Consider the following 24270-nt stretch of genomic DNA (forward strand, 5'->3'; position numbering starts at 1 on the left):
CGTCCAAATCCTCACGTCTTTTCCTCGTACCCGGCGTGTGTTTGAGTGGTGTCGCGCTTGGCGGCTTTTGTCGTCGATGTCTGCTGGTGCGCCGCGCTCGGCCGAAAGCAATAAAAACAGGAAAGTAAAAAGTTTGGCAGACCACAAATTGTTTACTCTCACCGGGCGTGCAAATCCCCCCCTCGCTGCCGTTTGGTTACATACCACCTTTATATTGTAGGTGTGATAAGAATATTGTTATTTATATTTAAGGGATTTTTAGCCGTGTTCTTCTGCTTGTTCTTTAAGTTAGAGTCAAAACGTTTGGTCAGGGAAGATCAATTCTATTCAAATCTGCCACCAAATATGTTTGCACTGTCTTATGTCTCCATTGATTTCTGCTTCATGGGGTTGGTTGTTGTTGGGTTTTTTTTCCCCCAGAGATACCAAAGTGTTTTTGTTGCCCTAAAGTTACCATTCAACAATCTCAGGAAGAAATAAATAAAAAGGTTGGTGGACGGGCGAGGGTTACATAAGAAGAAGAAGAAGAAAAAAAAAAAAACCTGCCACCGTAACAGTGCTGAAACCAACGTGTTTGTACTTGTATGTACTGTTTGCTCTTATTGGTGTTTTGTTTCAGGGCGGGGGGGAACTTTCTGCTATCTTATTTATCTTTCTTATAGTATGTTTTAAATTTCTGAAAACGTATGAGTCGATGACAGGATTCGGGCCGTGGGAAAATACGCCGGCAGACAGTAGATTTCCCATCCCACTGTTGTTTTGTGATTGGACATGTTTATGCCTTCTTAGGGCAGCGCATCATCGTTTTTTGTGTTTGGTTAGTTTTTTCAAAATTTTAACAGTTATACATGGTTAGGAATCATTCAACATTTGTTTGTCATATCTTTTTTTTCCCCCGTTTTAAATAGAGTTTAGTTTTTCCCAAATATTCCAAAGCAGAAACATTCCGTAAAGCTTTTTCGCAAGGGTTTCTCACTAAAGACTATGCTGAAATCTACTGTACCAAATGTAATTTAAAAAAAGGATACAAACTACATGAATTGGCTGCTCAAAAAAAAAAAAAAAAAACTAGACCACAGCGTTTGCTCAACCCCCAAAACTGCATCTGGACCTATTTTGAGCACCCCGTTTTTATTTTCCTGTTGTCACGTTGCACTAAGAAAGGCATCATCATGTGACTGTCCCCCTTTGTCCAGCTTTGGCGTGTTGTTTTTCTTCTGGTCTTCTTTGTTTGATGGATTTGTATACTGTAACCATCCATGTTTCTCCACTTTTTGCATATTCTATAAATCACTCAAAATAATTTATTGCTAACAACAACAAAATAACACAAAAACATGCTACTGATTGTATGTATTTTTAAACAAATTCTATTTTTTCTGTATAAAAAAAACGAGAAAAAAGAGAAACTGTGTTCAGCACTTTTATTCTGGGTTTTTGCTTTTGTTTTCTATATATTTATAATTTAGATCCAAATGTATATATTGTAAAAAATTGTGCCTTTTGACTAATTCTTTTCAAAAACAAAATGACAACAAAAAAGTGGTTTTCTACTCATTAAAGGAAGGACTATATGAAATAGCAATCTTTGTAAACAAATAAAAACTTGAAGATTGCTGAAACTCAGAAGTGTCTTCTGTTCATCTGCATGAAAACACAACTGATGTAATAAATAAATAAATAAATGACTACGTAGTTTAATAGGTGGCCATAAATCTGCACATAATTACCTTCAAATTCCAGATCACCAACTAAATGAAAGGATGGATAAAAAGTAGCCTTTTTTAGATTTTTTAGATGCCACAAGAGGGCGCTCACCACTTAACACTACTCCTTGCCTTAACCTTTCATGTAGCGCTCTCTACTGGACGCAATGTGACACTACAGTTGAATGTCTCCCCTGAATATATTTCTTAGCCTGAATGGAAATTAGTTTAGCACATTTCATAAATATTTCACTGTCAAAATCAATCACTTTGTATCATAATCCTTGTCAGAAGAATTTCCCCAATATAAATACAGAATTCACATGCTGTGTGTGTACTTCCGCATTTGTCTGGAGCCACGCCCATTTTGGCCCATGTCAAATTTACCTGTCCGAACAAGCCAGTAAGATTTAAAAGTAACCACACTGTTGTCGTACCAAGACGTCCACGCCGAAACTCTCATTATTAATCGCAGAAAGCAACAACAGTGAGCGTGTGACACTTTATCGAGGATTTCGTGCGGCGGGGAGCGATTTTGACTGAAGTTGGATCGTTGTACATCCGGAAGTGTTACAGGTAAAGCCAGCTTGTTTCGTCTGACATATTCCACCGTCGTCTCTTTATATAAACATTTTTTTAAGTTGAGCTAAGAATGCTAAGAAGTCATGTTGGACTTTTTTATTTTTTTTAAATGTCAATTTCTTCAAATAATATCAAGTGTTTATTGTCCTCGGAATCTGTTCTGACGAAAGTGCTACAGTGCTAGTGAAATTGTAGCTTTCATCATTTTCTCATGTTTTTCTGTTTAGCAGGCCCTGTTTGTCTGATTTTTATCTTAGTTATTAGTCCAGGTATTGCCGAGTTAGCGCTCCATGTGATGTTTGCCCACTGCCTTGCTCATCCTCTTCCTCTTCTCACCTTTCGGGTTCTCCAGACGCTCTTGCAGGTTTCTACCAGCCTCAAACTGAATTTCGTAATAGTTTCGACTCCTACACAGCTGTCTAGTTGTATTCCTTAAATACCTGAGCCTTTTTCTGCACCACCTCCACAATTTAAAGTTTGAAAGTAAAACAATGGTATTGACAGACATTTTGTGCAGTGAAATCCTCCATTTTGTGTCATAGTCCATCCATCTCAGGGGTAGTAAGGGCCCTTCAGAATCAGTAGTGGGGTCCAATTCATCTCAGGTCACTTTAGTACATAATTCCTTTCATCTGATTTCAAATGCAGGGTTCGCAACACAGACGACCCAAATAAATAAATAAAAATAAATAAAGTCAAAAGGTCAAATAAAGTAATGTGGGCAGAGTTTATAACACTTTGATCATTTTGTGGAGGATTCATCAGGAATGTTTTTTTTTTAATGACGTCACAATCTAAACACTTGTAAATCTAACTAAGTAACTCTGAAGCCTTCTAGTAACATGACCACTCATAGCTTCTTACCGATACCCTCGTCGAAAGTGGGAAATAGATGACATCACGCTGAGCCAGTGCCCCTCTAGGCTATTAAATGCGTCATGTGTGTCTTTTGTGCTGCTTTAATTTACTCAGCCGTACTTCTGAATGCGTTTGTAAATGCTTAGTGTTGTGTCTTTTCTTTTGTGCCTTGCATTATCTTTTTGATGTATCTTGCATTTTATTGCAGGGTAGATACCGTCGGCAAAAACGAACCTGACCACAATAAATTATGCTGTAAATAGGAGGAGGGACTTGAACGATAGACGGCATACATTTATTTAAGTGTTTATTTTAGTAACAGTAGTCCTTGTTGGATTTGTTTATTCCCCTTGAATGGATTAGGAATTTCCAGGTTTGCCAGGTATGCCTTCAAGGAATTGTCAGGAGCAAAGTATGGGAGCTATTAATTTCTTCCACTTGGTGACTAAGAATAAGAATTGAGATGAAATGCGGAAATATCAAGAGGCCTGTTTATTCCCCAAAGAATATCGCAATCCATTGTTGGTGTAAAATAGCAAACATTTGTCCAAACAAACTACGACTTCCTGTGTACTGTGAAGGCACCCAGGAAGCTTTACTCTAGCAAACAGCTTTTCAATTATTAACAGTCCAGCGCTCTCATTCCACCGTCGTAACCATAGTGCCCGCTGCACTCAAAACAGTCTTATGAGAAAAAGTCTCAAAGTGGGCCGAGCCGCTCGCATACCATTGAGACTTGGAGCTGCTGATCTCAGGGATGAATCCAAATGGGATCGGCTGAGCTTGGAATATGTTTTTACGACTAATGACAAAACATTTTTGAGTTTTGTGTGGTCTTCCTGCGGATTTGCTGCCCCTAAGACAACAAGGTTGTCATTGAAGGTCCACTTGGGTGGGCGTCTTGATCATGAATGCGACCCAGCGGATCAAACTAATGAAGCACTTTGGTTCTGTGCCGCCCGAGCCCTCGCCACCTCTCCTGGTGGTGCCTGTAAGTTGGTATTGTTGGTACATATTTTTTTTGTGGGCCACAGAACAAAATTTGCTTGCAGGATTTTTTTTTCTGTTCATTCCGCTTATCCTAATTAGATAAATAAATCGATGAGTTGAATGACAGTGTCACTCAGCTGTATATTTTGTTTTGGTGCCAGAGCGACTTAAAATTTAACCATATTGTCTTTAGTTTGACCCCGGTGCTCATTCCAGGGGTCGTTCAGTGTTTAATGGAGTGTGTGAGAGAATCGGCACGAGTGGTCAAAGTACGAGTGGGGGAGGTGTGCTTGCTTCTCCAGGTGAGTCCTGCCACCTCCTTCCCCATGCCAGCCAGCGCCTGTCATTTCTTTTGCCCGCCACCGTGAAGGATCAGGTTTCAGAAGCTGCACAAATGTTGTGTTTGTGTATGGAATATGATCAGCCGCTTGCGCTTTAGTGCTGTTGGTGTTTTTGGGCTCGGAGATCCCAGTGGGAAATGGAAGTGAGGTTCAAAGACCAAGGGGTGAGTACAGCCAAACGACCTGATAAAGCCGCTGAGGAAAATTGGACTAAATGATGCATTCACATTTTGTTTGAGCTCATGTTTTTAGTGAAAATATGAATTGAGTAGTCAGTCTGTTCTTCTGAAATGAGGGCAGGGCAAATAACTGTGTTATCTTGCATACTCTACTTTGCTACTTTAGATGTTGATAGGAACTGTGTCGTTTTAAAAAAAAATCAAAAAAATCAAATTGAGTTTTTATTTTCTCAAATAACAAGAAGTGGTTGTTAAAATAAATTGAGACTTGAAAGAGTCAAACTAAATGTTTGTTTGAGCAGCCAGGTCATCTTTATTGGTATTTAGGTTGATGATTAACTAAGTGACATACAAATGGCCTACTGTGTTGCTCACATTTAGCAGCACCATTGTTCACATCTTGTTCGCTGTGCGAGTATTGGCAACTAAGAGTCCAGCATTTTTTTTTCCAGCTTGTCAGTATCGGCATACATCGGTAGTCTCCACTTTGACAAGAGAAGCTGGCTGTACTTGTTCCTTCTGGAATGTGTCTTCCTCCATTTGCTTTCCTTTTTTTTTTTTTTTTTTCACTAGGTGAACTAAATAATTTGCACATGTGGTTTTGATACCTTTAATTTTGAAGCAATGACTTAGATTTAAATGTTCCTTTATTGAATTATGTTTTTTCTATAAATGCACACACACTTACATTGGGAACCATTTTATTTTTGATCATTTTATAAAAAATGTAAATACAAGTAAAACTACTCATTCTTTGAAAATATCAAGAGTTTTCTATGTCGTGTGCTCACCGTTGCGCTTCGGGTGTTTCTTGAGCGTGCACACACACACACCGCCACCGTCACCGCCATACCGGTCTTTCCAGATTGTACTGGTGTTCATTCTGCGTTTTACACACACACGGATTTTGCAGAGCTCCTCGTAAGGACATATCACGCTAAATGTCTTCTTTTCTTAGCACTACTGTGTGTTTTGTGATTGCAGAAACCAGGCATGGAGGAGCTCACGATATGGGAGCAGCATACAATAACACTAACCAAAGTAAGTTTCTGCTTAAAGTAGACGTGGCAGAACGGTGGCGCAAAAAGTACTTGGGCTAGCTATCGCTAATGGTATCCTTGTTAATTCAATATACACTAAAAGTGATTCACACGGTCAAGTTAGTCAAGTGTGACAATTATGTAGCGATACCGTATCAGAACACAAAAGGAAACATGACAAAATATCGAAATTTTGATGACTGCACAAACCTTCAACTTGAATTCCAAGAGGCACACCCTACTACAGCCAGCGCCGGCCGGGCTGGAATGTGCAACCACCTGCATACTCCTTCATTCCAATCACTCTGCATGACAGGATTCCAAATTGGGATTTGGCTTTGCCCTATCTGGAGGCAGGGACAGCGGAGATACGGCAGTGATCGTGTCTGACGTGCTGCCAAATGGACCGGCCCTGGGACGCCTCTTGTAAGTGGACCACCAATAAATGTTTCTTTTAAAGTAATAACAGTGATGTGAAATCTAGTTTTGTCTGATTGTATATTTTTCACTCTCCAGCAACAAAGACCAGATCGTCATGGTCAACGGGGTCTCCATGGAGAACGTTCACTCCAACTTCACTATTCACACCCTCAAGACGTGCGGCAGGACGGCTAATATTGTAAGTGATGAAGATGTCAATGAAAAGTTTGACTTCTTTAATTAGCCAAAGCTACGTTCCTCACTATGTTTTCTGTCCAGACGGTGAAACGTCCTCGCAAGATCCAGATCCCTGCTACGACCAGGCCTCGGGCCGCCTCCCACTCCAATTTGTTGGACCAAGACCCCCCGAGGAGAACGCGACGCTTCTCGGACGCCAGCGACAACAGAGACGGCAGTCGGTACCCCATACGAGCACGTAGCTCCTCGCCTGACCGCAACCACACGCAAGCTCGCAGCTCCTCGCCGGATCGCAACGGCTACGGAGCCGCGCTACCTTTGATGTCGTCGGGCTACAAGAGGTTGCCGCACAACGACCTCGATGACAAGCCCCTAAGAACGACTCTGGTTAAAAAGAAAATCTCAGATGGTAAGTTAAACCAAAAGATTTGCTGTAGATTTGCCGTAACGTGATCATGCTCTCGTTGCAGAGTACGGCTTGAAACTGGGCAGTCAGATCTTCATCAAGCACATGACTGAAACGGGCCTGGCAGCAAAGGAAGGCACACTGCAGGAGGGAGACCTGATCCTGAAGGCAAGTCTCGCGAGAACATTCACTGGTACGGGTATTTTTGACACGAGCCGCTCCCTCCCTCCCATCAGATTAACGGCATGACCACTGAGAACCTCTCTCTGCTGGAGACCAAGCATCTGGTGGAGAAAAGCCGCGGGAAGCTGACCATGACAGTGCTCCGCGACAGCCGCAGGTTCCTGGTCAGCATCCCGGAGGTGGAGGACAGCGCCCCCAACAGCGAGGATGAGCGACGACGACGGCGGAGAGACAGTAGCTCTGAGATGGAAGGTGAGATGACAAGATCAGCTTTTGATCAACAATAACGGACATCTGACATTTATTTAAATTTTTTTTGGGTGGGGGGGGAAGATATATCCGACTTGGATGATCACTCACCTTCTCACAGAACATCACGTCATCCTACCAGGGAGAAACGGACACACAGGTACAAGCTTATTGTCTGTGTGTGTGTGTGTTTTGTGATTGCCCGGCAACCAGTTAATCTTTCCTCCTGTCCCGGTTTTGACACCAGGAGCAGAGCTGAACTTCCTTCTTCAGTGCTCAAGTCAAGAGATTCTTCCCCCGTGCGCTCCACTTTGACTCGTCAACCCGCAAGAGGCTACGGGATTCACCGAGGTCAGTCCCGCAAAGGCCCGTTCACCGTGTCCGGTTCTTGTCCGGTTCTTGTCCGATGTGACCATGTGGTTTTCTCTCAGTCGCGTCTGACTCCGAGTCGGAACGCAGCGCCTCGCCGCCTCCTGCCCGGACGGACAGTCTGAGCCACTCCAGCAAATACAAGTCAGTTGAACGAAATGCATCTTACACGACTTGCGAGTCATCTTCCAATGTTGTCGTCTCATCGTTATGTCACGCGAGTCAATTCTCACGATAATTAAGAAGCTGAAATCTTTCTTCCCGCCAATTGCAGAAGCCTTTCTGGTTTGTCCACGCTGCCCAACCCCAGGTCTTCCCACGCCACACCCAACTGGTCGTCATCCAGGCCCGGCTCGTCGTCCTCGAGGCCGCACAGGCCCGTGTCGGACTCAGACTCAGACCATAGCGCCTCATACCACAGATATAAGTAAACTTTGATTCATGCTAAGATCAGTCAGAGAGTCAGCTGTTCTAGTTCTGATTGTTTTTTGTTTTTGTTTTTTTTTGTCACTTGTCAGTCCCAGAGTTATTCCTGCCGATCCGTCCCTCACCAGCTTGAGATCTTCCCCTATCCTGGTGCGCCAGGAACCCCCAAGGAGGGTCAACTCTCCATTGAGAGTCCCTCCCCCAGGTCAGTACATTGCAATCATTTTTCAAACTGCAGTCGAGCGCCTGCCGATGATCACGTCGTCCTTTCCTTCACAGACTCCGAGTCGGAGTCAGAAGGCAGCTCGGCACCTCCTCGGAGGCAGAGCGCCAACTACAGTCAGGACTCGTACAGCAGCAGCAGATACAGGTACACATGAAGGCGCAGGCCCCTCCTCCCCCTACTTCAACACCCTGCTGGGACACTGAGGCTTTTATTTTAAGAACAATATTTTGACTTACCCCTTTTTTATTTTTGAAGTTACACAAAAAGTTACATCCTCTGTCTTGTGATTGTTGTTTTGTTTTTTATTTTATCAACTGTGTGTGATCACATTGTAGCTTTTCTTGATTTGTGTGTGTTTTTTGGGCTGTATTATTGTATGAAATAAAAAAAAAAAGTGACTTTCACTCAACACCTCCCTCTCCGTGATGTGGCTATGTGCTGACCGTAAATATATTGACGACATACATACTTTAAATTGATCGATAGTCATCACAAAGCGGTCAAAGAGAGGAGTCCGCTCAGACGCAAAGGTGAATATTGCCTCATCCGTAATCATCATGTTAGCCACAAGCCCACTCCCCGTCCTTCCAAATGTAACTGAGACTTGTCTTCCTCCTCCCTCACTCCCGCCTCCCTCTTGTCTCTTGCAGACCTTTGCCAGAAGTTTCCACGAAGCCGGAAACGAGGCGCCACAGCGCCTCCGGTGTCTCGGTTGGTGGTGCGCCGCACCGAGGTAAGCATACACCGACTACGCAGTAAAAAAAAAAAATGCATCCAGCTCTTGAATAAATGAAACATGTTTAGTCTTGATCTAATTTTGAGGCAGTAACAAATGTGTGAATCCTAACAGCTCCATCCGAGTCGGATTCAGAGGACAATTACACGGCGGTCCCTCGCAGGCACTCGACGAACAGCGAGAAGTCAAACAGAGAGAAAGATCGATACAGGTGAGCAATTTCAATACTTTTCATCATCTTCATCAAACCATCTTGAACTTCCTGCACCCCGCTGCTTGCAGAATCCCTCCTGAGATCAAACCCTCTTCGGTCAATGTGAATCCGGCGCCTGTTCGCCGAATCCCATTGCCTGTCCAACCGCCTCCTGATGGTTCGTTTAAGAATGAATGAGTGAATGTATGAGCAAGTGAGTGTAATGACAGAATCTCCATTCACGCCATTCAGATTCCTCCGATTCGGATGAACTGTCACACCTGCGGAGGTCGGGCAGCTCGGACCGCAGTAATAGCAGACGCAGGTACGGCCGTTCTGGATAGAAAGTTAAAAAAAGAACTCAGACGTTGCATAATATGTATATAATTGTATGTTCAACAGCAACAATGCTCCCGGTGTGACTCCCAAAAGTGGCACGATGAGGTCCGGGATCTCCGTGAGGAGCAATCCACCAGTTAGCTGTAAGAGCCGCTTTCGGTTCTTTTCACAAATCACCCTTTTAACACGCTTTCATTATCAGCAGCTGCAGCAGCAAGAGCCTCAGCTCCCACCAAGCCTGAGGAAGAGCCCATCTACTCCTTACCCCCAGACTCGTACCCGACATCCCACCCAGGGTGAGTCCCAACCGGGTCTCGGCCTCAACGCGCAGCATCGTATTCAACCTCTGGCTCTTCTGTTCCCGCTCACCCAGGTACAGCTCCAACATGCACACGGTGTCGTTCGTCAAGGAAGCCAGCGTGGGACTCAGGCTGGTGGGCGGAAATGACGTGGGCATCTTTGTGGGAGGGGTCCAGCCCAACAGCCCTGCCTACGAGCGGGGGATGAAAGAGGGTGACCAGATCTTGAAGGTGAAGGATGGGGGCTTTATTTTTTTTCTGCACAATCAATCATTTATTATCGATGACAATTTGTATTTATTTTAATTATTTGTATTATTTTTATTCTATTAAAATATTTAAAAAATTTGAGAATGGTAAGACATTTTACAGATGCATTTTTGGAATATTATCATAAAGTATTTTTTTTTTCCTCCCTTCATCACAGGTCAATAACACTGACTTTGGACATTTCACTCGAGAGGAGGCAGCAAATTTCCTGCTTAATATCAAGAGAGGAGAGAAGGTGGAAATCCGCACTCAGAACAAGATGGACAGTACGTCAAGTAGAACCACAGCGAGCTCCACTCAAGTCTGCATCCCATCGCCTTCATGGTCGTTGCTTTTTCCTTTTCAGTCTATAAGAAGATCATCAAGTCCAACCTGGGGGACAACTTTTACATCCGCACGCACTATGACCACGAGACCGATCACCCCATCGGGCTGAACTTTATGCGAGGGGAGGTGTTCCGGGTGGTGGACACCATGCATCGCGGCAAGCTGGGCAACTGGCTAGCCATCCGCATGGGCAACGACCTCCACGAACTCGATAAAGGTACCATCCCCAACCAAACCAGAGCGCAAGTGCTGGCCAGCCAGGAGCAGGCGCAGAGGGCAAGCGGCGAGAGGCCGGTGTCGGGGCCCAGGGCAGAGTTCTGGAAACTACGGGGCCTCAGAGGGAACAAAAAGAACGAAAAGACCCCACGACGCTCGCGGGATGACCTCCTACAGCTCACCATTCAGGGCAAATTCCCAGCTTACGAGAGGGTCTTGCTCAGAGAAGCAAATTTCAAGCGGCCCATCGTCATTATGGGTCCTCTGAACGATATCGCTATGGAGAAGCTGGCCAGGGAGTTGCCTGATGAATATGAAATAGCTGGTTAGTGTCTTCTTATATTTGTTTTCATGTATATCGCTGATGCATTCAGTTAATTGATTCTGATTCCACTTACTTTCATCAGAGATGGTTCCTCGCAGCGGGGGCAATGACAGCACCTCAACGGTTATCAAACTGGACACCGTGAGGAAGATAGCTGAGAAGGTGAGCTGGAGAAGTACCCAGCAATTTTCAATATTTCAATGGTGTTTTGTTTTTTTCTTTTTAAACTAATGTCTCAACTCATTGTAAAACAATTTAAGATAGTGGCAAAGCACTAATTTTGTCTAAAGCCCTTTGACGCACGTTAACATTGTTCCTACAGGTCAGTATGTCCACAAGATGGCGTTATTTTTGTTTGGATGAAAACCGAACTGGTTTTAATGATCCTCGACAGTGGTGTGCCGCTAGATAGCAGCAAAGTATCAAATGTCTCCAATGGTGGCTCACTCAGGATTTCTGCTGCTTTGCCAGGACAAGCACCCCCTGTTGGACATCACACCCACAGCTGTGGAGAGGCTCAACTACATCCAGTACCACCCCATGGTGATCTACTTGGACCCGCACAGCCGCAAGGACGTTAAGGCCATGAGGCAGCATTACAGCCCTGACTCCAACAAAAGCTCCAGGCGCCTCTACACGCAGGCGCTCAAGCTCAGGAAGGACTACAGTCATCTTTTCTCATGTACGTCAACAACCGGCGTCACACGTGTGTTCTTTGCAGTAGATATTAAGATGACGGACGTCAGTTGTATGATTTTTCCCTTTCTCTATTGTTTTTTTAACTTGGGTGTATAAAATCAAAATTGAACTGAAATCAATCAACTGCTGGCATCTTCTGAGTAATTTGTTCTTTGATTCCTCCAGCCCGTGTTGACCTGCAGCCCGGTTCCAATATTTGGTACCAGGCTCTAAAGGACAAGATTCGCCACCAACAGTCTAAACCAGTCTGGGTTTCCGAAGTCACGGCAAGTCAAACATATGAAGTTAGATACCTTGCGTACATGGTCCGTCATGGTATGTTGAATTTCCATTCTGCACAATCCCTTGTTTAGTTGGAGAGCGGTGGGGAACAGGACCTAGATGCACTGGATCAGTCACAGTCGGACTACCTCAGCGCCGCCAGTGACCTGGAGGACACGGACGGTGAGCCCTACACAGACGGCGAGGCCTACACGGACAACGAGGACCCGGAGGAGGCCTACCCCGGTCAGAACGCGGCCAGGAGCCCCAGGGTGTCCGGGACCGCCTTGGCTCGCTCGTCCGAGCCCACCTGGGGCAGTCCAAACGAGGAGATGGACCCCGAGCTTTATGACGAGGTGTACTCGCCGGGTAGAAAAATCCCGCCGCTGATGGACGTGCCGGAACTCTCCACGCTCCGCCGCCAGAGCCGCAGCCCGCCTCTGCGTCATCCGGACGACATTACTTCACACCGTAGTTTTTCGGACTCTGACTTCAACCACCTCGACGCGGTCGGACCCACTACTCCGTCGGACGGACCCCCGGATTTTATCGCCCCCGACCCGCCCACGCGGTACTCTGTCAGCGATCAATCGTATGGGGACGAGCCAGAGAGCCCTCAGCAAGCCAGCCTGGCTGATATTGAGAAGAAAATACAGCAGGTAATTGAAATGAGTTTGGTTGCTCACCGCTTAGTCAAGCTTCAAAATATATATATTTTTTGCTTGAGTTAACTTTTCGTTCTTTTCAGGCCCGACAGGCAGAGCCACAGACACAAGCGGAGGAAAAGAAGGCCCTTCAGTTCATCGTGTAAGTCTCATGTGGCTTAATTTTAGGGGAGGGGAAATAGATCTGCAGATGTTTGACACCCGCCTCCTTCATGTGTTCACAGAGTGGCACATCACCAAGCGGTACAAGTCAGACGCACGCAGATCCGAGGGGGTATCAACAGCTCTGATGAAGATGACGACGATGAGACAGAGGACATTGAATGGGGTCCATCGACAGAACTCTAGACAAGCCGTGTGTCCAACATTCCGGTCTTAACGAACAAAGACACTCCAAGACACTTTTTAGTTCTCCCCAATTGAACAAATGTTACCATACATACTTGGTTTACTTTAAAAGTACCATAGGACACTTTGAAAATAAAAAAAACTGGTCTTAACTGAATGTTGTATTAAAGAATAAAGGCTTTTTCTATGGACCAGGAGCTAAGCGCATATAAAACCTCAAGGAACTGTTATGGCCAAAAAGAACAAGAAAAAGGAAATCTTTTCACTATAAATGCCCCCAATATATACTAATCATTTGTTTAATGGTAGTTCTCATAAACTGGGCATATATATATGTATTTAATGTTATGGCCAAGAAGGACTAACTAGTTTATCACCATAAGACTGAACTTTACAGTGACACGCACTGTATGTGCTCATAATATTCTTTGACATAGAGGGGTTTTGTTTATTCTCATTTTACCTTGTATGTATTTTTATTCTATGTTTAGTATGGTTTTTTTTTATTTTTGAATAAATGTTTTTCAAATTTTTACTGAGTACTTGACCTTGATCTCATTCAAGGATTATTATGGAGGCCTATGTTTTTTTAAAGATAATACAACATAATTTATTGCAAATAATTTTTTGACCCTCAAACGGACGCCTATATTCTATTTTAGCAGACCTGACGAGCAGCTCTAAGTAACGCACCAGTCAATTTGTGCGTCTTAATAATAATAATAATAGGGGTCTAACTTGCGTCGCAACGCAGGTGAGGCTGGTCGGCGGAAGGATACCCCACATGACACTTGACGTGGATGCACACGTGCGCTCTGATGACTTGATTGCTTTGGAACTCCATCATTGATTTGTTTGTACAGATGTGACTTCAAAGTTGGACCCTTGTTTGTTGCTCTTTTATGTCTTGGAGGGAAGTACCAACGTTTCAACTGGGACACATGTTGAATGTTAGTCAAATTCGATAAAGTAGCACCTTTCCGGCAAATTCCCTCCCACCCCCCCTTTGAGGAAACAGGCGGCGCGGAAGCTGGTTGACATTGAACCTATGCGGTTCAATGTGCGACGGCGCGAGGAAACCGACGTCGCATCGACACCTTCCGTGGACTCGGACGAATGCCTACGACGCCTACCCGCTGAGCAGCGAGAGCGGTGGCACAATCCCCAAGTGGAGAGTGGGGGGGTGGGTGGGGGGTCTGTACGTTAAGGTCAAGAACGTCGGTATGGACGGCCGAGGCACCCTCAAAATGTTCGCCCGCAAGAAGCGGGAACTTATCAAGACGCCGTCCATCTCCAAGAAGAGTCGGAGCGGGAGTCCTGGACCACCAAACACGGTGAGTGGCATGCTTGCTTTTACGGGGCTTATGAAAAAACGTCAACCCATCACTTCGCACCATATTGTTTGTGGCGTGAGTTTTGGGGAGTTGTGGTCATGCCTTATGTGTGTGCGTACGTGCGCGCTGGGAGCGAGTTTGTGCGTAATAGTAACTTCCTGTGTGTTTGTGTTCGAGTACTCGCGTCTGCCATTTTATGAGCCAATCTATCACTTGCATCAGGCTTTTGATTCTGCAAATCATCATTCGACATGACAGTCAACCATTTCATTCTATGTGTCACATTAGTTTGTGATTGCTGTTGAACAAACTGTACCAGTTAGGGTTATCCCTAACCCAATGTACCACATCCAAGTTTGTGGATGATCAAAACTTTGTAAAGCTGCCACATCTTTATGTTTATGTGTGATTGAGTGAACACCCTTCCGGTAGGCGCGCGTTGAGAAACTGTCACTTTTGGTGCGTGTGTTTGGCGTCAGATAACATTCAGTCCTAGAGAAGAAGCTCAGATGATGATGTATTGTGAATGGGGATGTTGCAAGTTAGGCTGGACTGGAGTGGAGTGAAGTGTGTGTGCATGATAGGTAGTGGGGAAGTGGTCAGGGCTGCTTTGAGGTTGTATGGCCACGATGAAGCGGGGGTGCAAACGCAGTTACAAGCCTTACAACATCAGTCTGAGGGCAAAGAAAGCGGACCGTAAGGGCAAAGAGCGATTGGACGTGTGGCTAAAACAGGTGAGTATGAAAAATAAGATCGTTCGCTAAAAATGATTATTGTAGACGAGATGTATTTCCTCACATCTTTGCCACCGCACCCTTGGAATCAGGAAGTGTTGCTGTGCAGGATCTTGTGAAATTCTCCTGACAAGATGATGTCAAAACATGAGCCATTTTGAGCGTGTCTCTCCTCTGTGCCCCTCAGCTGTCCATCCTCCAGGAGCAGCCGCGGAAGGATGGCGGTGACGTCACCCTCTCCTCTTCGCCCGCGTATTCCTCCTCATCCTCATCCATACTCACCCCAACTTCCACGGGGCCCCTGGACCCCTCGCTGTCCTGCCCGGGTACCCCGAGCCCCCAGCACTCCAAGCTAATACCCGGCACCGCATCCTCCACCGCCACCCTGAGGCGGCCGACCACCCTTAGCCGACACGCCAGCGCCGCGGGTGAGTAGACACAAGTAGTTTGTAGTTAGCCTTTTCCACTGACTGAAGCACTATTAGAAGCCCTGACCTACATTTACAACCAAAATTCTTTGCACCCCCCCCCCCCCCTCTCCAGGTTTGACTCTCCAGTCGTGGGTGTTCACCAAAGGCCAGGCCAAAGGAGCCATGACGCCGCCATCATCCGAAGGTCCCGAGAGCGCCGCCATTGAAGTAGAGAACATCCCTGCCCTGCTCAGAGACGTGGCGCGTTTTGCTGAGGCTGTGGAGAAGCTGAAGGACGTGGTGGTGCTGGCTGAAGGTAGCTATACAAAGAATCCAATGCTGCTGTTTTTCTGTGCCCCCGTAGTTCCCTAGAGAGAGTGTCAGTGTCAAATTTATGGATTTGATGTTTTTAAAAGACGAAGCATAATATTCTAACGCCTTTCCATTCAAGTGTCTTATTCCTTTGAGCTCCCTCCAAATTGGCCGACCTACCATACCGAAAGTCACCTGCAACGCACATGGATACACTTACTGTGCTTTTGTGTGTTACCACGAGTTTCATGTTCTCGCATCCTTCTAAACAGGAAGCTGCTGCGTCTAACAGCAGGGCTCGCTCATCTGCCCGCACTTCCTCGTCCAAAAAAGATGTCTGCACAGCACATTACGGGGTTAACCCGGGCTCTTTGGGCCTGTGAAAGTGAAAAGCGTGTGGGACCTAGCATGCGCAAAAAGCTAACATAGCAGTCAATTTGACTTGACATGTCGGTCATAAACTGACTCGAAAAGTCGCTTGGCACGCAGGTACGGAGAATCAGCGGCCCGTCGCCCACGAGTGCTTGGGAGAGGTTCTGCGCGTCTTGCGGCAAGTCATCAACACGTACCCCTTCCTCAACACGGTGGAGATCCTCACCGCTGCCGGGAAACTCATATCTAAAGTCAAAGGTGAGTCCAACGGGATGGGTGACTAAACTCTTGTTTCCATTCAACATAGCATTGACACTAATTTGGTTTGATACCATTCTGGTTGTGTACCTATGTTGTGTTCTTTTAGGTTTCCACTATGAGGCGTGCAATGACTCGGACAAAAAGGACTTTGAGAAAGCCATTGAGACCATCGCGGTGGCCTTCAGCAGCAAGTGAGTAGCCTGAAAACAGAAGTGTGTTGGAAATCGTGTACGTGGAAGCCGGGGGGGGGGAGAAGTGCGTAAATGGTGACACATTTGCATGAGGCTGAAAGAACGACAACAGGAAGTGGTTTTCTTGTACGCCACCACTCAAAACGCTTGGAAGTGATCAATTGGATGTTCTTTGCACCGTGTTGGGGTGCAAATGACGCAGAGCAGCTATCATGTTTTTTTTTTGGTTTCTTTTTAATTAGTCTTATTATAATGTGATAAATCGAGTAGTCTTTGTTGTCGTCGGAGCTGGTCACATGTCTGTATCAACTGTCAGAGAGCGGCAAGAGGAAGTGAGCTGTCGCACAGTTGAAATGTCTGATGGCTTCGTTTCCTCATCCACTCAACTGTGCCCAAGTTTACACTCTCGAAATAAAATGCGAGAACAAACGAGCACATACGTCTGCCTAATCTGTTTCCAACCACAATAAAGAATGAAATTTGGCTTACTGCATGCACCTGACAGATTGTATACTTGCTGTGTTAAGTTAAATTGAAATGTTTCCAATGTTAGAAGAAGCTCTAATTTGATGTATTTATTTAATTTCTCCTTTTAAAAACCGTGTGAAGCCGGCAAAAAAGAGTCTCAAACTATAGTTGCACAACAACAAAAAGTGTAAACGTTAAAAGAGATGTACAACGTTGGATGTGCTTGTGTCCAGTGTGTCCGAGCTGCTGATGGGCGAGGTGGACAGCAGCACGCTGCTCTCATTGCTGCCCACAGAGAAGAGCCGGGTGAGTGCCTGCCGGACTTGTTCTCCTCCATTCAGCTCCGTTGTTGTTTTGTCACAATGGCAGCGGGACAATTATGCCCTTTGTTTGCGTTGTGCAGTCTATGGAGAACTTGTATGGCGCTGCAGGCCACGAGGGCGGCGGTCGACTGGGGAGCAACTCTGACGACATGGGTAGGCGGCCTCGTCCCGTTGGACCTTTCTACTTGTTGTCGTTTTGTAACGTACAAGTCATAATCTTTCCATTGTGCAGGCAACATCGAGGGAGTGGACGTGATCTTGCAGCGCAGTGAGGGCGGCGTTGACTCCGCTCTCCAGTACGCCAAAACCATCGCCAAGTACATGAAGGATCTCATCAGTTACGTGGAGAAGAGAACCTCGCTTGGTGCGTTACGATTGCTTTGCGACTTTACTAGTGAATCTAAAACAATCACAAGGATAGTAGGATTATGAAAACAAAATCCTTAAATTTGAATTGTCCCTTCATACCAAGTATGTCTTTCTCCCATCAGAGATGGAATTCTCCAAAGGTCTTCAGAGATTATACCAGTCTTGCAAACACAGTATAACACATGTGAGTTGCAAGATAACGATTCATCCATTTTTGTGCACCTCAATGCAGTCAATAAGGCTGCTCCTATTTCTTCCCCCCCCCCCCTGCAGCCCCACATGCCCCTCTTCTCCATATACTCCCTCGCTTTGGAGCAGGACCAGGAACAGAGCGTGGGTCTCCAGCAGGCCAGCGCCACCCTGCACAACCAGACCTTTATTCAGGTTGCTGTGAGAATACATTTTTGTGTCGCCAAAAGCCAAACTCCAACATCTCCGCGTGTTTGTCGTTGCGCAGCCGCTGATGCAGCGCAAACAGGAGCACGAGAAGCGTCGCAAGGAAATCAAGGAGCACTGGCTTCGAGCAAAGAGAAAACTGGTATGTCTTTGAAGACGTTGCGAGCAAGTGACGAACGGCGTCTTGAGTGTGAGCCGCTTATCCCGTAGATGGAATGTGAGACTAACCTGCGCAAGGCCAAGCAAGGCTACATGGCGCGCTGCGAGGACTACATGGCCAAAGCGGCGGCCAGCCGAGCAGAGGAGGAGGGGCCGGGAGCCACCGCCAAGTCGTTGGACAAAAAGAAGAGGTTGGAGGAAGAGGCTCGGAACAAGGTGATCGCCGCTGCTTCCTCTGTCGTCTGAGAAAATAGATTTTTTTTTTGGTCAAAAACGATACAATAGTCTTCATGCTATGGGTTGTTTTAAAGAGCCAACTGGCAACTTCCATTTTGATTGTAGGCGGACGAGGCGGAGGCCACCTACAGGACCTGCATCGCCGACGCCACGGTTCAGCTGATGGAGCTGGAGCATAGCAAAGTCACGGCGCTGAGGCAGCTGCAGGACCTCATCAAACAGAGCGACCAGACGCTGCGCTCGGTCCGACCCCGAAACGCGCGTCTCTTCCTTAATGTCTTTTTCCACCAAGGTTTTCCCCCTCACTGGTCATTTTCACCGCAACTTTCAGGCCACCATCTCGTACTACCAGTCGATGCACATGCAGACGGTGGCGCTGCCCGTCTGCTACCAGACTCTGTGCGAGAGCAGCAAGCTGTACGACCCGGGCCAGCAGTACGCCGCCCACGTGCGAGACCTGCAGCTGCCCGACCAGCCCGCCGTCTGCTACGCCTTCGAGCCTTACACCGGCGCCACGTCGCAGTAAGCGAGGCGCCCGTCGTCACGGTGAAGTGACACTTTTCATGTATCGTGTCCGATGAACGCAGCGCCGTCTTCAGACCGAGGAATGACAGCTTCAACGCGGAGCAGACGAGCCGGGCGGACAACGTCGCCGCTGGTGTGGACACGGATCGCCATTCCAGTGAGTCGCGCCTCACGTTATCACCAAAATCTCCCAATGACAATAAGTCATTGTTGTTTATTAAAAAAAAAACACCTAGAAAATATTCAATATTCCAAACATAGGGCAGGGTCACAAGTCGTGGGGTTCCACGGTGAGTGACGACAGCGTGGGAGCAGACGGCGCCCTGGAGTCTCCAGTCGCCAGCACAGGTGCGCCAATCACACGAGTTCCTCGCTTTCTCTGAAAAATGTTTTGACACACGGCTTCCTTTCACGTCACCAGCCGACATCAGCAAAATTGCCCGGACGTCATCCACCGGAACCGTGTCGTCCAACGAGGACACTGACGACAAAGACGGGAACGTTGCCTCGTTTGAGACGCCAAGTAAGACTTTTAGTTTGGAGGTCATGTCCCAAAGATGGCATTTTGGGTCACCGTTATGGGTAAAACCCATCTGCTCACCTGATTGTAGGATGGCAAGTCTCTGTGCTTTACTGTGCGTCTTTGATCCTTCCGCAGATATGAACGGCATGGACCCCGACGTGGTGGTCTCCACCAGACCTTTCCGAAATGTGGGCCTGTCCAAAGCCGCCCTGACGCACCGCCTGAGAAAGCTGCGCACTCCCGCCAAGTGCCGAGAGTGTGACAGCTACGTTTACTTTCAGGGCGCTGAGTGTGAGGAGGTGAGGGAAGAAGTCGCAGAGGAACTCTCCCCCAAAAAGAAAAGTAATTCCTCAAGCGGTCTCCTTCATAATGTGCTCGTAGTGCTTCCTGGCTTGTCATAAGCGCTGCTTGGAGACACTGGCCATCCAGTGCGGCCACAAGAAGCTGCGAGGCCGTCTGCAGCTCTTCGGCAGGGAGTTCTCGCAGGTGGCCAGCTGCGCCAGCGACGGCATCCCTTTCATCGTCACCAAGTGCATCTCGGAGATTGAGAGGCGGGCGCTGAAGATGAAGGTGAGAGAGTGTTTTGGCTCCTTCGGCTGACTTCTTTTTTATTATTATCACCATAAGTCGGTGTCAAATCGAGTCACATGAATCAAATACGGTCGCTTACTTGTACGTACGTGCGCGCTGGGCCGCAGGGCATCTACCGGGTGAACGGCGTAAAGACTCGCGTGGAGAAGCTGTGTCAGGCTTTTGAGAACGGCAAGGAGCTGGTGGAGCTGTCGCAGTGTTCGCCGCATGACATCAGCAACGTGCTCAAGCTCTACCTGCGACAGGTCAGTCAAATAAGGCTGCTACATTTCTACATGTTGACTTTGGGATTGCGCAATAACCCCTGCTTGCTTGTTATCCAGTTGCCAGAGCCCATCATACCGTTCCACCTTTACAACAGTCTGGTGGGTTTGGCCAAGGAGAGCGTGCAGGCCGACGCCGACCACGAGGATCCCGCCGGGCCCCCGGTAAGCAGGGGGACTCAGCTGGTGGATCTGGGCCCCGAAACTGAGCCGGAGACACTGGTGCTGGTGGACAAGTTGAGGGAGCTTCTGCAGGAGCTGCCCAAAGCCAACATGGCCACCCTCCGATATCTGATTCGCCATCTTCGGCGGTGAGGAGGAGGACGCCGCGGCTCCCGCCCCGTAGCGCCACGACACCTTCCTTGACCCACGATCTCGCTTGTCTTAGGATCGCCGAGCTGGATGAGGAGAACAAGATGAATCCCAGTAACTTGGGGATTGTGTTCGGGCCGTCGCTGTTGCGTCCTCGTCCCACGGGGGCGACCATTTCTCTCTCGTCTCTGGTGGACTATCCCCATCAGGCTCGCGTGGTGGAGGCGCTTATCGTCTTCTACGCCTCCATCTTTCAGTCCAAGATCGCACACAGCCACAAGACCTGCCGCTCTGCTTCGAGCTCTGCTCTCCTGGTGAGCAACCTACCACTAGTATTTCATATTGTGTGCCGATGTGAGCTTTTGATGACATTTGTGCAGATGGCGCAGGTTCAGGTCGAGGATGTGACCAGCAGTTCTGCCGACGGCGAGGACGGAGGCCCTCACAGGAAGAGCAAGTCGGAGTCGGACAAAATGGACGAAGGCTGCGGTGAGTTTCATTTCATCAATTCTTCCAAATGCTGCACGCAATCTACGTTAAGGACCAATTTTGAGTTGCTTGTTGGTTTTCATTTTTGTTGTTGCACTGCATATGTCTACTTGGATTGGATCTACTGTGAGATGTCTCACATTGACTTAACGTGGGTATCTCCTCAGGCTCCATGGGATCTAGCGAACAGTTCCCTGACTCAGATTCTGAGCAGGATGAGGGCGCAAAGGTTGCGGATGAAGAGCAGCAGCTGACTTATCAGGACAGCCCGGAGTTGGACGGCACTCTGCCGCCACCCAGTGGACCTCCGGACGATGACTCCAACGGGGGCGAGGTTGAGGGCGGTCTGATTGAGTCTCTGGCTGAGCTAAACGTCAACCAGTCCAACAATTATTACTACTGCTCGCCGCTGCCAGGTCGCTCCAGAGTGCTTCTGGCCCGCCTGCGTAGTAAGAAGATGATGCTCAGCAGAAACCGAGCCAAAGAGCCCGAATTTGTGTGATGATCACTTTAATGCTCTTTAATAGTTTGCTTTTTTTGCAGCTTTCAGCAGCGGTCAACTTTTTCTAACTGGACTTAATTGGCACACTCAGTGATTTTATTGCCTTGAAAGTGCTGCTGGCTTTATTTCAGCACTTGTTTTGATTTGTTGCTATTTCAAATTCATATTACTTTGTTTTACATGTATTAATAAAAATTTGTTTTTTTTTTCTTTTAGGAGTGGCATATGTATTTAAATGCTCAGCGGCTTTAACTTACATGTGCACCAGAAATGTTTGTCCACAGCCCTGATCTAAGCGGAAGAAATAACTCTGGCTCTATTTTCAATATATTTTTATTTGACAAAATTCACATTTTAGAATAGCAATAAAAAAAGTAACACAATCAAAACAGGACACCGAGGGATGAGCATGTCTGGAACGTCTTTCGAGTCTTCCACGGTGACATCTGGGATTGGAAATATTGCTAGTCACTGTTAGTGGTCATAATCCAAATCTTGTACTTGTGTCTGATATGGACGACTCTTACCTGTCACTGCACCAGTCTGTAGGTGATGTACCTGCCAGCCGTCTCACTCGGCCTGATGATTTTCACCACCTTTGCAAACGTGAACAGCTTTAGTCTGTCAAACATTCTAGCCTAAAGGTGACTTTAAAAAAGGTGCATCACAAGTCCAAGAGGGGGAAAACAGAACTGAACTACAGCGCACCTTTTTCCATTTTGCAGTAAGTCTTCATGCTCTAATTGTTATTCATGACACCTTTCCCTCATGTTTCCAAGCTATGCTTTTTTTTTTTTTTTACCTGTCCTCTCTTTAAGCCAAAGTAGCGAGCCACTGGATCTCCAGCCTGGATCCTGGGCAGCTGACTCTCCTTGAGTTTACTGAAGTGAGTACATTAAGGCAAACAAAAAAAAATGCATGCATACATTACCAGTCAAAAGTTTGGACCGTTTCTCATTTGATAGCATGCTTAAACAACCTTTGGACTGGTTATGTGTTTATACACTATCTGTGTTGTACATTAAGAGGATACTATCTTGCCAGGAGCTCCGTCACTTCCTCTTTTGTCATGACGATGTGTTCTGGTACAAGCTGAACAACAGAACATAAAGCATTTATTTTCCTCAGAGTGTTTGCATTTCTACAACCACAACAAAAATGTTTTCACCTCGTGTTCTGTGATGTTGATGAGAAGCTCCTGCTGTAGAAACTGCTCCAGGATGTACTTAGGTGCCATGTCCACTAAAGACTAAGAGGTACGTACACTCGTGAGTACAAAAAACACAAAAGTATTGTATGGACAACCCGTTGTATTATAATCAAACCTGTTTTGCAGAGGGCGTCATGCCCATCTGGACCACAATGATGGCCCGTGTAATGTTCTCCTCCTGCATCCTCTGGCAGTACATCTTGATTGTCTTGATGCCAACCTTGGTTTCCTCTAAAAAGAGAGGCCATTTCTTCAGATTTCCGCGTTTTTAACGCCTCCGAATCTTTAGAAGCTTACCGGGAAAGAAAACAAACATCTGGTCAGTGGGATCATCATTGTGGGCCACCAACACGGTGAGGTCCGTCCGCCTGGGTCGACTCTCGCTGGGTTTGTCTCCAAATTGACTCTTGAAGTCGTCCAGAGTCTGGTCCAACTCGTCCTGGGTCACAAGGTAGCCTCTGTCATGGCATAGCTGTAAAGTAGAAGTAGTTAACTTAGTTGACATTACCGCTCATCACTTGTCAATATCAGGTAGTTAGTACTTCGCATTACTGCTTTTCTTTGAGTTTTTTCCCCACTGTGGGCACTAACGGAACAGTGAATTCTCCTTTGCAGGTATATCTAACTAAATCGGCTTTAATAATGGTCAAAGTGACGGGATGGCAGCATCGGCGAGCTAACGCGTTAGCTTCAAAACAACCACACGGAAAACTCACCTGCATGATGGTCTTGCGAATTTTCCACAATCTGTAAGTTTCCTCTTCGTCGTCCATACTTTATCCAATGAGTCCTTAGAGATTAAGTTAAGTTATATTTCAATTATTAATCAGAAATTGGGGATTTTGTCGCAGCTTCCGCGAGACGCACGCGATCGTTTACTTACAGGCGCTGGTTGATGACGTCACAGCAAGGTCCAGTACAGGATGCGCAATTTCAATAAAATCAACAAAAACATGAAAGGAAAACAAGGAACGTTGACAACATGTTATATTCATACAAAATAGAAATGTTTGTGTAGAAAACTATTAAATATGTAAATTGAGGTTATGTAACACACAAGACAGGCGGAGGGGCTTCATTGTTTTGCTGAAAATGTGCTCCTCCACAATGAGGCCGTTATGCTTAATAACAACATGCGCGGCAATATCTACTATTGGGCTGTCGTTGGCGGTGCTTCTCTACTTTCTAATTCCTTCTACGGTAAAGTAAAATATTTATTTGAGGGTTGATCTTTGTGCCTGAAATGTGTGCTTTTGTTATCTGTGCAGACATGTTGACACACTGTCACTCAGCGCAGCAGCACTCCTGTCAGCATTCATTATTTATTTCATTTGTTTGCCTGCAGAGAAACATTGAAACTATCTAATTGGTATCTTTTAGATACAATTGGTCGTGCAATATTAATTTAAAGGCGTTATATTACGGAAAGAAGAGCACA

At 46.5% G+C, this 24270-nt stretch overlaps 3 protein-coding genes across 7 annotated transcripts; 2 read left to right on the forward strand and 1 right to left on the reverse strand.

Moving 5' to 3' along the window:
• The first annotated feature begins 2065 nt into the window (after positions 1 to 2065).
• tjp3 (tight junction protein 3) lies at positions 2066 to 13390 on the forward strand. 5 transcript variants are annotated; one of them, XM_085928093.1, is made up of 28 exons: positions 2066 to 2282; positions 5641 to 5697; positions 6013 to 6122; positions 6213 to 6315; positions 6396 to 6723; positions 6785 to 6888; positions 6957 to 7155; positions 7237 to 7312; positions 7400 to 7503; positions 7584 to 7665; positions 7796 to 7948; positions 8040 to 8152; positions 8227 to 8317; positions 8824 to 8906; positions 9024 to 9120; positions 9192 to 9280; positions 9355 to 9427; positions 9505 to 9584; positions 9644 to 9737; positions 9815 to 9971; positions 10168 to 10276; positions 10357 to 10878; positions 10961 to 11040; positions 11350 to 11560; positions 11743 to 11843; positions 11931 to 12497; positions 12587 to 12645; positions 12728 to 13390. In XM_085928093.1, the coding sequence occupies exons 2-28, from the start codon at positions 5650 to 5652 to the stop codon at positions 12849 to 12851; spliced, it is 3957 nt and encodes a 1318-aa protein (XP_085784219.1). In that variant the 5' UTR covers positions 2066 to 2282; positions 5641 to 5649; the 3' UTR covers positions 12852 to 13390. The 5 variants fall into 5 exon arrangements, with proteins under 5 accessions (XP_085784219.1, XP_085784216.1, XP_085784217.1 ...); XM_085928090.1 differs by lacking the exon at positions 2066 to 2282 and adding an exon at positions 3251 to 4137; XM_085928091.1 differs by lacking the exon at positions 2066 to 2282 and adding an exon at positions 3251 to 4137 and having other exon boundaries at positions 9647 to 9737.
• Positions 13391 to 13617: 227 nt separating this feature from the next.
• arhgap45b (Rho GTPase activating protein 45b) lies at positions 13618 to 22862 on the forward strand. Its single transcript, XM_085927568.1, has 24 exons — positions 13618 to 14185; positions 15107 to 15347; positions 15463 to 15645; positions 16131 to 16271; positions 16381 to 16465; positions 17167 to 17239; positions 17337 to 17409; positions 17489 to 17620; positions 17748 to 17809; positions 17899 to 18009; positions 18083 to 18163; positions 18232 to 18396; positions 18523 to 18660; positions 18749 to 18939; positions 19005 to 19099; positions 19204 to 19290; positions 19364 to 19465; positions 19601 to 19764; positions 19847 to 20035; positions 20164 to 20301; positions 20380 to 20630; positions 20708 to 20945; positions 21012 to 21120; positions 21288 to 22862. Exons 1-24 carry the CDS (start codon positions 13910 to 13912, stop codon positions 21620 to 21622), a joined length of 3660 nt encoding a protein of 1219 aa, XP_085783694.1. The 5' UTR covers positions 13618 to 13909; the 3' UTR covers positions 21623 to 22862.
• Positions 21940 to 23782, reverse strand: polr2eb (RNA polymerase II, I and III subunit E, b). The gene is made up of 9 exons (XM_085927569.1): positions 23716 to 23782; positions 23549 to 23622; positions 23130 to 23304; positions 22948 to 23063; positions 22791 to 22871; positions 22656 to 22714; positions 22425 to 22503; positions 22150 to 22218; positions 21940 to 22068 (listed from the first exon to the last, which is right to left on the reverse strand). The coding sequence occupies exons 2-8, from the start codon at positions 23603 to 23605 to the stop codon at positions 22153 to 22155; spliced, it is 633 nt and encodes a 210-aa protein (XP_085783695.1). The 5' UTR covers positions 23606 to 23622; positions 23716 to 23782; the 3' UTR covers positions 21940 to 22068; positions 22150 to 22152.
• Positions 23783 to 24270: the final 488 nt, after the last annotated feature.

Source organism: Syngnathus leptorhynchus, chromosome 13 (assembly GCF_054491065.1).
Source record: "Syngnathus leptorhynchus isolate UIUO chromosome 13, UIUO_Slep, whole genome shotgun sequence".
Classification (NCBI taxonomy): domain Eukaryota; kingdom Metazoa; phylum Chordata; class Actinopteri; order Syngnathiformes; family Syngnathidae; genus Syngnathus; species Syngnathus leptorhynchus.